This window comes from Salmo trutta, chromosome 33 (assembly GCF_901001165.1).
Source record: "Salmo trutta chromosome 33, fSalTru1.1, whole genome shotgun sequence".
Lineage (NCBI taxonomy): Eukaryota > Metazoa > Chordata > Actinopteri > Salmoniformes > Salmonidae > Salmo > Salmo trutta.
In genome coordinates, this window is record NC_042989.1 from 40,165,664 (window position 1) to 40,179,815 (window position 14,152).

The window sequence follows — 14,152 nt, forward strand, 5'->3', positions numbered from 1 at the left end:
GTTCTGTTCTACTCTACTCTGTTTTACTCTACTCTACTCTACTCTACTCTGTTCTACTCTACTCTACTCTACTCTACTCTACTCTACTCTACTCTACTCTACTCTACTCTACTCTACTCTGTTCTACTCTACTCTACTCTACTCTACTCTACTCTACTCTACTCTACTCTACTCTGTTCTACTCTACTCTACTCTACTCTGTTCTACTCTACTCTACTCTGTTCTACTCTACTCTGTTCTACTCTACTCTACTCTACTCTACTCTACTCTACTCTACTCTACTCTACTCTACTCTACTCTACTCTGTTCTGTTCTACTCTACTCTATTCTACTCTACTCTACTCTACTCTACTCTGTTCTACTCTACTCTGTTCTACTCTACCCTACTCTACTCTGTTCAACTCTACTCTGTTCTACTCTGTTCTACTCTACTCTGTTCAACTCTGTTCTATGCACTGTGCCTGACTGGACACCGTGGTAACTAACTCATGTGTCCTCTCCTCCCCAGACGTTCACGGCCTGGTGTAACTCCCACCTGAGGAAAGCAGGAACGCAGATCGAGAACATCGAGGAGGACTTCAGGGACGGACTGAAACTCATGCTGCTGCTAGAGGTCATATCAGGTGAGGAGGAGAGGCCTGGTGTCCACACTATGCATCTCTAATGGTGTCCACACTATTTATCTCTAATGGTGTCCACACTATGTCTCGCTAATGGTGCCTACACTATGTATCTCTAATGGTGTCCACACTATGCATCTCTAATGGTGTCCACACTATGTATCTCTAATGGTGCCTACACTATGTATCTCTAATGGTGCCCACACTATGTATCTCTAATGGTGTCTACACTATGTATCTCTAATGGTGCCTACATTATGTATCTCTAATGGTGCCCACACTATGTATCTCTCTAATGGTGTCTACACTATGTATCTCTAATGGTGTCTACACAATGTATCTCTAATGGTGCCCACACTATGTATCTCTAATGGTGTCTACACTATGTATCTCTAATGGTGCCCACACTATGTATCTCTCTAATGGTGTCTACACTATGTATCTCTAATGGTGTCTACACTATGTATCTCTAATGGTGCCCACACTATGTATCTCTAATGGTGTCTACACTATGTATCTCTAATGGTGCCCACACTATGTATCTCTCTAATGGTGTCTACACTATGTATCTCTAATGGTGTCTACACTATGTATCTCTCTAATGGTGTCTACACTATGTATCTCTAATGGTGTCTACACTATGTATCTCTAATGGTGCCTACACTATGTATCTCTAATGGTGCCCACACTATGTATCTCTAATTGTGTCCACATGATGTATCTCTAATGGTGTCCACATGATGTCTCTCTAATGGTGCCACATGATGTCTCTCTAATGGTGTCTACATGATGTCTCTCTAATGGTGCCACATGATGTATCTCTAATGGTGCCTACATGATGTATCTCTAATGGTGTCTACATGATGTATCTCTAATGGTGCCTACATGATGTATCTCTAATGGTGTCTACATGATGTCTCTCTAATGGTGTCCACATGATGCATCTCTAATGGTGCCACATGATGTCTCTCTAATGGTGTCTACATGATGTCTCTCTAATGGTGCCACATGATGTATCTCTAATGGTGCCTACATGATGTATCTCTAATGGTGTCTACATGATGTATCTCTAATGGTGCCTACATGATGCATCTCTAATGGTGCCTACATGATGTATCTCTAATGGTGCCTACATGATGTATCTCTAATGGTGCCTACATGATGCATCTCTAATGGTGCCTACATGATGTATCTCTAATGGTGTCTACATGATGTCTCTCTAATGGTGTCTACATGATGTATCTCTAATGGTGCCTACATGATGTATCTCTAATGGTGTCCACATGATGCATCTCTAATGGTGCCTACATGATGTCTCTCTAATGGTGTCTACATGATGTATCTCTAATGGTGCCTACATGATGTATCTCTAATGGTGCCTACATGATGTATCTCTAATGGTGTCCACATGATGCATCTCTAATGGTGTCTACATGATGTATCTCTAATGGTGTCTACATGATGTCTCTCTAATGGTGTCTACATGATGTATCTCTAATGGTGCCTACATGATGTATCTCTAATGGTGTCTACATGATGTATCTCTAATGGTGCCTACATGATGTATCTCTAATGGTGTCCACATGATGCATCTCTAATGGTGCCTACATGATGTATCTCTAATGGTGTCCACATGATGCATCTCTAATGGTGTCTACATGATGTATCTCTAATGGCAGAGAACAGAGATTTTCACAGCGGATAGCAGTCCATGTATTTCAGTGATGGCGAACATATGGGTATGCGCTGGAAAATCTTCCCAGAACTTTTCCCGAATTCAAACTTTTGTCAGACTTGGCATTGATGCCAGGATGTGTGTATGTGATCTAGTAACACTGTACCCTACTAACAGCATACCCACTGTAGCCTACTAACAGCATACCCACTGTAGCCTACTAACAGCATACCCACTGTAGCCTACTAACAGCATACCCACTGTAGCCTACTAACAGCATACCCACTGTAGCCTACTAACAGCATACCCACTGTAGCCTACTAACAGCATACCCACTGTAGCCTACTAACAGCATACCCACTGTAGCCTACTAACAGCATACCCACTGTAGCCTACTAACAGCATACCCACTGTAGCCTACTAACAGCATACCCACTGTAGCCTACTAACAGCATACCCACTGTAGCCTACTAACAGCATACCCACTGTAGCTTACTAACAGCATACCCACTGTAGCCTACTAACATCATACCCACTGTAGCCTACTAACAGCATACCCACTGTAGCCTACTAACAGCATACCCACTGTAGCCTACTAACAGCATACCCACTGTAGCCTACTAACAGCATACCCACTGTAGGCTACTAACATCATACCCACTGTAGCCTACTAACAGCATACCCACTGTACCCTACTAACAGCATACCCACTGTAGCCTACTAACAAGCATACCCACTGTAGCCTACTAACAGCATACCCACTGTACCCTACTAACAGCATACCCACTGTAGCCTACTAACAGCATACCCACTGTAGCCTACTAACAGCATACCCACTGTAGCCTACTCAACAGCATACCCACTGTAGGCCTACTAACACAATACCCACTGTAGTCCCTACTAACAGCATACCCACTGTAGCCTACTAACAGCACACCCACTGTAGCCTACTAACAGCATACCCACTGTAGACCTACTAACAGCATACCCACTGTAGCCTAACTAACAGCATAACCCACTGTATCCTACAACAGCATACCCACTGTAGCCTACTAACAGCATACCCACTGTAGCCTACTAACAGCATACCCACTGTAGCCTACTAACAGCATACCCACTGTAGCCTACTAACAGCATACCCCTACTAACAGCATACCCACTGTAGCCTACTAACAGCATACCCACTGTAGCCTACTAACAGCATACCCACTGTAGGCTACTAACATCATACCCACAGGAACATAGTAACAGGTACATAGCAACAGGAACATAGCAACAGGAACATAGCAACAGGTACATAGCAACAGGTACATAGCAACAGGAACATAGCAACAGGAACATAGCAACAGGAATATACCCACAGGAACATAACCACAGGAACATAGCAACAGGAACATAGCAACAGGAACATAGCAGCAGGAACATAGCAGCAGGAACATAGCAGCAGGAACATAGCAACAGGAACATACCCACAGGAACATAGCAACAGGTACATAGCAACAGGAACATAGCAACAGGAACATAGCAGCAAGAACATAGCAACAGGAACATAGCAGCAGGAACATAGCAACAGGAACATAGTAACAGGTACATACCCACAGGAACATAGCAACAGGTACATAGCAACAGGTACATAGCAACAGGAACATACCCACAGGAACATAGCAACAGGAACATAGCAACAGGAACATAGCAACAGGAACATAGCAGCAGGAACATAGCAGCAGGAACATAGCAACAGGAACATAGCAACAGGAACATAGCAACAGGAACATAGCAACAGGAACGTAGCAGCAGGAACGTAGTAACAGGTACATAGCAACAGGTACATAGCAGCAGGAACATAGCAACAGGAACATAGCAGCAGGTACATAGCAACAGGAACATAGCAGCAGGAACATAGTAACAGGTACATAGCAACAGGTACATAGCAACAGGAACATAGCAACAGGAACATAGCAACAGGAACATAGCAGCAGGGTCATAGCAGCAAGAACATCGCAGCAGGAACATAGCAACAGGAACATAGCAACAGGAACATAGCAACAGGAACATACCCACAGGAACATAGGAACATAGCAACAGGAACATAGCAACAGGAACATAGCAACAGGAACATAGCAACAGGAACATACCCACAGGAACATAGGAACATAGCAACAGGAACATAGCAACAGGAACATAGCAACAGGAACATAGCAACAGGAACATAGCAACAGGAACATAGCAACAGGAACATAGCAACAGGAACATAGCAACAGGAACATAGGAACATAGCAACAGGAACATAGCAACAGGAACATAGCAACAGGAACATAGCAACAGGAACATAGTAACCCCTGCTGGCTAACCACTAGCTAGTAGACTTGAATCACACCACTTATTAGCAGTTCAACACATCAGCATTTCTCATACTGTCATAGTAGACATTGAACATCTATAACCAAACTGGCTAAAACTCTGTTATTGGCCGATGGTAGCTATACTGTAGCTAGCCACATGCTAACCTGAGTGCTAACGTTACTAATGTTGCTAGCAGCAGTAGCAGTAAATCCAGGTATAATGGTAACCTGACTGCTAACGCTACTAATGTTGCTAGCAGCAGTAGCAGCAGCAATACATCCAGGTATAATGGTAACCTGAGTGCTAACGCTACTAATGTTGCTAGCAGCAGTAGCAGCAGCAATACATCCAGGTATAATGGCTACCATGATATACTGCAAGTTATATCGACCAGTAAAGATCAGGCAGTTCATCAACAATAAAGACATACCTTGAAATAAACAATGACATTAATCCTATTGGTTTTTTACCATTCATTTCTGCAAAATGTGCAGTATTGGAGTTGTTGTAGCTTGCTTGCTAGCTAGCTGTCTAGCTTATTCCATCCTCCCCCCATGCTACACCATGCTAGATCTGTGTGAGTGGGCCATTTCGTTTTACAAGGCCCGGTGCACTTAGATAAGCAGGCTATCTTAGTGTTTTATCATCTACTAGCAGCATTGGGCACTTTAGTACCTACATACCCGATTCACCTCCATCACCACCGAAGCCACCCACCGTCATGCTATAATAACAGGGTGGTGTCAGGGGACTTGGAGCCTACATTGACAGGGCACAGAACAGTTTTTTTTTACATGGTGTATCCACTCTTCCACTGTTGGTAGACATCGTAATCGTTTGGGGTAAAGTGAACCCCTGTATATGACTGAAGCACTAAGGGTTCCCCTGACCCCGTCTGCCCACCGTATCCTCAGAAAGTGGTCCAGCTTCTTCCGATCTTCTCATATTTTCACCAAACATGCAGGCCAGTAATTCCATATACTCTTTTGCATAAGAGTGTTTAGATGGTATATCATCAATCTACTTGTTAGATTTGTGGAATATATATTGTGCAACCTGCCCTTTTAATGGACATTTTTATTGGGGTTGATACATTTTTCATTAGGGCCAATCAAGTCTGACATTTTAAAGTGGATACTACAAACTTTAGAAGCCTTTTTAAAAGCCCCCATGCAGTCTTTTTAATTTTCTTCACATAATTAAATCATATTTGTTATTTATTTCCCTGAGCCTCCTTGGGCCACTGAAATGCTCAGTCCAATTTTGTGGACGTGGGGATACAAATTTGAATATATTTACATACAGCCCTGATTGGCAGATAATCATCTACAGCCCACCCTTTTATCTCTTAAAAAAAACACATACAGTGGGGCAAAAAAGTATTTAGTCAGCCACCAATTGTGCAAGTTCTCCCACTTAAAAAGATGAGAGAGGCCTGTAATTTTCATCATAGGTACACGTCAACTATGACAGACAAAATGAGAAAACAAATCCAGAAAATCACATTGTAGGATTTTTAATGAATTTATTTGCAAATTATGGTGGAAAATAAGTATTTGGTCACCTACAAACAAGCAAGATTTCTGTCTCTCACAGACCTGTAACTTCTTCAAGAGGCTCCTCTGTCCTCCACTCGTTACCTGTATTAATGGCACCTGTTTGAACTTGTTATCAGTATAAAAGACACCTGTCCACAACCTCAAACAGTCACACTCCAAACTCCACTATGGCCAAGACCAAAGAGCTGTCAAAGGACACCAGAAACAAAATTGTAGACCTGCACCAGACTGGGAAGACTGAATCTGCAATAGGTAAGCAGCTTGGTTTGAAGAAATCAACTGTGGGAGCAATTATTAGGAAATGGAAGACATACAAGACCACTGATAATCTCCCTCGATCTGGGGCTCCACGCAAGATCTCACCCCACGGGGTCAAAATGATCACAAGAACGGTGAGCAAAAATCCCAGAACCACACGGGGGGACCTAGTGAATGACCTGCAGAGAGCTGGGACCAAAGTAACAAAGCCTACCATCAGTAACACACTACGCCGCCAGGGACTCAAATCCTGCAGTGCCAGACGTGTCCCCCTGCTTAAGCCAGTACATGTCCAGGCCCATCTGAAGTTTGCTAGAGAGCATTTGGATGATCCAGAAGAGGATTGGGAGAATGTCATATGGTCAGATGAAACCAAAATATAACTTTTTGGTAAAAACTCAACTCGTCGTGTTTGGAGGACAAAGAATGCTGAGTTGCATCCAAAGAACACCATACCTACTGTGAAGCATGGGGGTGGAAACATCATGCTTTGGGGCTGTTTTTCTGCAAAGGAACCAGGACGACTGATCCGTGTACAGGAAAGAATGAATGGGGCCATGTATCGTGAGATTTTGTGTGAAAACCTCCTTTCATCAGTAAGGGCATTGAAGATGAAACGTGGCTGGGTCTTTCAGCATGACAATGATCCCAAACACACCGCCCGGGCAACGAAGGAGTGGCTTCGTAAGAATCATTTCAAGTTCCTGGAGTGGCCAAGCCAGTCTCCAGATCTCAACCCCATAGAAAATCTTTGGAGGGAGTTGAAAGTCCGTGTTGCCCAGCGACAGCCCCAAAACATCACTGCTCTAGAGGAGATCTGCATGGCGGAATGGGCCAAAATACCAGCAACAGTGTTTGTAAACCTTGTGAAGACTTACAGAAAACGTTTGACCTGTGTCATTGCCAACAAAGGGTATATAACAAAGTATTGAGATAGACTTTTGTTATTGACCAAATACTTATTTTCCACCATAATTTGCAAATAAATTCATTAAAAATCCTACAATGTGATTTTCTGGATTCTTTTTCTCATTTTGTCTGAGTGTGACTGTTTGAGGTTGTGGACAGGTGTCTTTTATACTGATAACAAGTTCAAACAGGTGCCATTAATACAGGTAACGAGTGGAGGACAGAGGAGCCTCTTAAAGAAGAAGTTACAGGTCTGTGAGAGCCAGAAATCTTGCTTGTTTGTAGGTGACCAAATACTTATTTTCCACCATAATTTGCAAATAAATTCATTAAAAATCCTACAATGTGATTTTCTGGATTTTTTTTCTAATTTTGTCTGTCATAGTTGACGTGTACCTATGATGAAAATTACAGGCCTCTCTCATCTTTTTAAGTGGGAGAACTTGCACAATTGGTGGCTGACTAAATACTTTTTTGCCCCACTGTATAAGGGCACAGGGCGAGACCCAGATGGTTCGAGTCTCTATTTATTAGTATCCAAGGGGCAGGCAAAAAGATCATAACAAGGTCAGAGTCCAGGAGGTACTGAGTGGCAGGCAAGCTCAAGGTCAGGGCAGGCAGTATGGGCAGGCAGTATGGTCAGGCAGGCAGGCTCAGAGTCATGGCAGGCAGTATGGTCAGGCAGGCGGGCTCAGAGTCATGGCAGGCAAGAGTCAAAACCAGGAGGACTAGCAAAAGAGAGAATAGAAAACGCAAGCGCATGGGAGATACACGCTGGTTGACTTGACAAGACGAACTGGCACAGAGAGACAGGAAACACAGGGATAAATACACTGGCACAGAGAGACAGGAAACACAGGGATAAATACACTGGGGAAAATAAGCGACACCTGGAGGGGGTGGAGACCAATCACAAGCTCAGGTGAAACAGATCAGGGCGTGACAACACGAGGGTAGATGGTATCCAACCTGTCAGTTGGAGCTGGAGCAACAAACTTCCACAGGTGTGTTTGCTTACTTTGTTTTGTTTAATCAAAACGAAAAGCATACGTGTACCTCGCGTCTTAATTTGCTATATCATTGTTGTACTGTTTTCAATAGGTCAGCAGAAGATGCAGGACCAGAACAACCTGTTTGCATGGTGGACCATCCTGCCCTATACCCTGTCTGCAGAATGACATGATCATGTACAGGGCAGACATTATGGTATAATTTTCTGTATTATCACAAAGTTTATTTCCTCATTTTAAGAAATATACTTTGATGATACTGGAGATTATAATTTATATCTAAAAAAAAAATGTTCTAATGAGTAAACACTCTTGAATTACACATTTTGGAATGTTTTCTGTTATTGAAAGTAAAAAAAATATATTGAGTGGGGGAAAAAAGTATTTGATCCCCTGCTGATTTTGTACGTTTGCCCACTTACAAAGAAATTATCCGTCTATAATTTTAATAGTAGGTTTATTTGAACAGTGAGAGACAGAATAACAACAAAAAAATCCAGAAAAACGCATGTCAAAAATTATATAAAATGATTTGCATTTTAATGAGGGAAATAAGTATTTGACCCTTCAGCAAAACATGACTTAGTACTTGGTGGCAAAACCCTTGTTGGCAATCACAGAGGTCAGACGTTTCTTGTAGTTGGCCACCAGGTTTGCACACATCTCAGGAGGGATTTTGTCCCACTCCTCTTTGCAGATCTTCTCCAAGTCATTAAGGTTTCGTGGCTGACGTTTGGCAACTCGAACCTTCAGCTCCCTCCACAGATTTTCTATGGGATTAAGGTCTGGAGACTGGCTAGGCCACCCCAAGGACCTTATTGTGCTTCTTCTTGAGCCACTCCTTTGTTGCCTTGGCTGTGTGTTTTGGGTCATTGTCATGCTGAATACCCATCCACGACCCATTTTCAATGCCCTGGCTGAGGGAAGGAGGTTCTCACCCAAGATTTGACGGTACATGGCCCCGTCCATCGTCCCTTTGATGTGGTGAAGTTGTCCTGTCCCCTTAGCAGAAAAACACCCCCAAAGCATAATGTTTCCACCTCCATGTTTGACGGTGGAGATGGTGTTCTTGGGGTTATAGGCAGCATTCCTCCCCTCCAAACACGGCGAGTTGAGTTGATGTCAAAGAGCTCCATTTTGGTCTCATCTGACCACAACACTTTCACCAGTTGTCCTCTGAATCATTCAGATGTTCATTGGCAAACTTCAGACGGGCATGTATATGTGCTTTCTTGAATAGAGGGACCTTGCGGGCGCTGCAGGATTTCAGTCCTTCACAGCGTAGTGTGTTACCAATTGTTTTCTTGGTGACTATGGTCCCAGCTGCCTTGAGATCATTGACAAGATCCTCCCGTGTTATTGTCTCTCACTGTTCAAATAAACTTACCATTAAAATTATAGACTGATCATTTCTTTGTCAGTGGGCAAACGTACAAAATCAGCAGGGGATCAAATACTTTCCCCCCCCCACTGTAATATAAACCAGACTGCAATGTAAGGTTCTTGTCATTCTTAATAAATGATCTTGTCAGTTATTACATAACATAATAAACAGATCATAAACAAGGCTATACTGAAAGTCAAAATCATGGCATGGAAGAATCTTTTCAAGCTCTGTGAGGTGTTCCTGTCAGAGGGAAACAGATGTTGGTGAAAGTTAGAGGGTGTTAGCTAAACAGATGATGGTGAAAGTTAGAGGGTGTTAGCTAAACAGATGATGGTGAAAGTTAGAGGGTGTTAGCTAAACAGATGATGGTGAAAGTTAGAGGGTGTTAGCTAAACAGATGTTGGTGAAAGTTAGAGGGTGTTAGCTAAACAGATGATGGTGAAAGTTAGAGGGTGTTAGCTAAACAGATGATGGTGAAAGTTAGAGGGTGTTAGCTAAACAGATGATGGTGAAAGTTAGAGGGTGTTAGCTAAACAGATGATGGTGAAAGTTAGAGGGTGTTAGCTAAACAGATGATGGTGAAAGTTAGAGGGTGTTAGCTAAACAGATGATGGTGAAAGTTAGAGGGTGTTAGCTAAAGAGATGATGGTGAAAGTTAGAGGGTGTTAGCTAAACAGATGATGGTGAAAGTTAGAGGGTGTTAGCTAAACAGATGATGGTGAAAGTTAGAGGGTGTTAGCTAAACAGACTCAGATAGGAGGTCTGGAGTAGTCACCAGCTTTCTCCCAACACTGACTTTACGATACACAACTACAATCTCATCCTGTGACAGGAAAGGTGGAAGAGTTTTAGTGTTTCACACTTCACACTGCACACACTCAACTACACCTAGCTTCACAACTACACTTAGCTTCTCAACTACACCTAGCTTCACAACTACACTTAGCTTCACAACTACACCTAGTTTCACAACTACACCTAGATTCACAACTACACCTAGCTTCACAACTGCACCTAGTTTCACAACTACACCTAGCTTCACAACTACACCTAGCTTCTCAACTACACCTAGCTTCTCAACTACACTTAGCTTCTCAACTACACCTAGCTTCTCAACTACACCTAGCCTCACAACTGCACCTAGTTTCACAACTACACCTAGCTTCTCAACTACACCTAGCTTCTCAACTACACCTAGCTTCACAACTGCACCTAGTTTCACAACTACACCTAGCTTCTCAACTACACCTAGCTTCTCAACTGCACCTAGTTTCACAACTACACTTAGCTTCTCAACTACACCTAGCTTCTCAACTACACTTAGCTTCTCAACTACACCTAGCTTCTCAGCTACACCTAGCTTCTCAACTACACCTAGCTTCACAACTACACCTAGCTTCACAACTGCACCTAGTTTCACAACTACACTTAGCTTCTCAACTACACCTAGCTTCTCAACTACACCTAGCTTCACAACTACACCTAGTTCCACAACTGCACCAAGTTTCACAACTACACCTAGCTTCTCAACTACACCTAGCTTCACAAATACACCTAGCTTCTCAGCTACACCTAGCTTTTCAACTACACCTAGCTTCTCAACTACACCTAGCTTCACAACTACACCTAGCTTCACAATTATACTTAGCTTCTCAACTACACTGAGTTTTTTAATTACACTTAGCTTCTCAACTACACGTAGCTTCTCAACTACACTTAGCTTCTCAACAACACTTAGCTTCTCAACTACACTTAGCTTCTCAACTACACCTAGCTTCTCAACTACACCTAGCTTCTCAACTACACTTAGCTTCTCAACAACAACTTGCTTGTCGGAATCTGTTGTGATATGCGATGGTTGGAGTAGAATAGATTCATAGATCTCACCCATTCAATCCCAGAGAGACCGATAGCCCCTACCCATTGACAAGTCCTACTAATCGGTTATAGAGCATTGTTCAACCACTACATTCTCTGAAAAAAAAGTCATACTATATATAGAACTTTTGCCCCCATAGCAGAACAAACATGGGTTTATATACAGTGCATTCGGAAAGTATTCAGACCCCATCAATCTACACACAATACCACATAATGACAAAGTGAAAACAGGTTTTTAGAATTGTTTACACATTTATAAAAAATAAAAAACAGAAATACCTTATTTACATAAGTATTCAGACCCTTTGCTATGAGACTCAAAATTGAGCTCAGTTGCATCCTGTTTCCATTGATCATCCCTGAGATGTTTCTGCAACTTGATTGGAGTCCACCTCTGATAAATTCAATTGATTGGACAGGATTTGGAAAGGCACACACCTGTCTATATACAGTAAGGTTGCACAGTTGACAGTGCGTGTCAGAGCAAAAAACAAGCCATGAATTGTCCATAGAGCTCTGAGACAGGATTGTGTCGAGGCACAGATCTGGAGAAGGGTACCAAAACATTTCTGCAGCATTCAAGGTCCCTAAGAACACTGTGGCCTCCATCATTCTTAAATGGCAGAAGTTTGGAACCACCAAGACTCTTCCTAGAGCTGGCCAAACAGCCAAACTGAGCAATTGGGGGAGAAGAGCCTTGGTCAGGGAGGTGACCAAGAACCCGATGGTCACTCTGGTAGAGCTCTAGAGTTCTTCTCTGGAGATGGGAGAACCTTCCAGAAGGACAACCATCTCTGCAGCACTCCACCAATCAGGCCTTTATGGTAGAGTGGCCAGACGGAAACCACTCCTCAGTAAAAGGCACATGACAGCCCACTTGGAGTTTGCCAAAAGGCACCTAAAGGACTCTGACCATGAGGAACAAGAGTCTCTGGTCTGATGAAACCAAGATTGAACTCTGTGGCCTGAATGCCAAGTGTCACATCTGGAGGAAACCTGGCACCATCCCTATGGTGAAGCATGGTGGTGGCAGCATCATGCTGTGGGGATGTTTTTCAGCGGCAGGGACTGGGACACTAGTCAGGATCAAGGAAAAGATGAACAGACAGTCGAAGTTAGCTAACTACCTAGCTCTCGAAAACCCTTCTTACTGTATTATCCCTATGGGTTTTCAGCGGTTATCTTCGCCCATGGGTTGGCTGCATCTGAACTACAATCCGAGCGCTCTGTTTTAACATTTTAGAAACATCAATAATCATCACTTGCTAAACGGTTTTGCGAAACATATGCTGATATGTCCCTTATCTTTCATATCAGCGAGGTGGGAATGTGAAAAATACCATTTGCACCACCCACTATCCCTATAAAGCCAAACCCCCTAATTCCACAACCTTTTTCTAACTGTTCCTAGGCAACCGGCCTTGGAGGACGGGACTCCTTCTTTCAATACCTCCTGTAACTCTTCTGCTGTAAAATCTTTCACTCCCAATAACTTTTCAGCTGCTGCTACTACTACTTTTATCTTCTGCTCTTTCTTTTCCATCTGTGCAGTACAGTTAATTATTCATAGCAACGAACGTCAAGAAACCAACCTTGCTAAAAACACAGACTGTTCGGCTCGTTCAGTCCTGGCATACTACTTACTGGTCTTCTCTCATGGTCCTTTGCCTTCCTTTCCTCACTGCCTCAGCATATGTCTCTTCCCTCACTGCCTCAGCATATGTCTCTTCCCTCACTGCCTCAGCATATGTCTCTTCCCTCACTGCCTCAGCATATGTCTCTTCCCTCACTGCCTCAGCATATGTCTCTTCCCTCACTGCCTCAGCATATGTCTCTTTCGGGAACTGCTCTCACCCTGTGAACCTCAACTCTTACAGGACATTTCTGATCCCCAGCAACATGGACTCCCCCACAACTGCAACAGACTACTTTTTCCTCCAAAACTACACACTCCTTTGTCCCATGCCTTCCTGTACACTTCTCACACCTCGGTATCTCCCTCCTACACTCTAATGCAACGTGACCATAACCTTTGCACCTAAAGAGACTGTAGCGGGTTCGGAACAAACGCTCTCACGGGATAGCTAACATATCTTAGCATGACTTTATCAGGCAAACACTCAATAACGCTCAGAATCTTTTCCCGATAAAAGTCGCTGGAGGGGTCCGTACTCAATATCGAAACTGAACAGTCTCGTGCTCGGCACCGGATCTGCGTCTCACCAAACGGTGTGCTTCAGAGACACCAGGAATTTTCATCGTCAGTTGATCCATCTCAAAGCCACCGTAATAATCACTCCCTTCATCCGTAGAGCAAAGCTTAGACACAGCTGTTTTCCCGAGGCGCGTGACACAGAGCGCCCGCTCCCAACGCGAGCTCTTCCTCTTCACTTTTGTCAGATTTTGATTTTTGAACTTCCATAGAAGTTCCCCGGGGATGTCAAAGGCATCCTGAAAAGTAGCTTCATTTGTTGCTAGAATCTTTTCACCGATAAAAGTCGCTGGAGGGG

General features: G+C 43.2%; 1 protein-coding gene across 1 annotated transcript in view; it reads left to right on the forward strand.

The window, feature by feature from the left end:
• Positions 1–487: 487 nt before the first annotated feature.
• The window catches only part of actn1 (actinin, alpha 1), a gene marked incomplete at its 5' end in the record, with an annotated part of 80,550 nt that continues 66,885 nt past the window's right edge, over positions 488–14,152 (forward strand). Inside the window, one exon of the mRNA XM_029729328.1 lies at positions 488–623. Coding sequence (XP_029585188.1) covers positions 488–623 — 136 coding nt within the window. The remainder of the gene's footprint in view (positions 624–14,152) is intronic.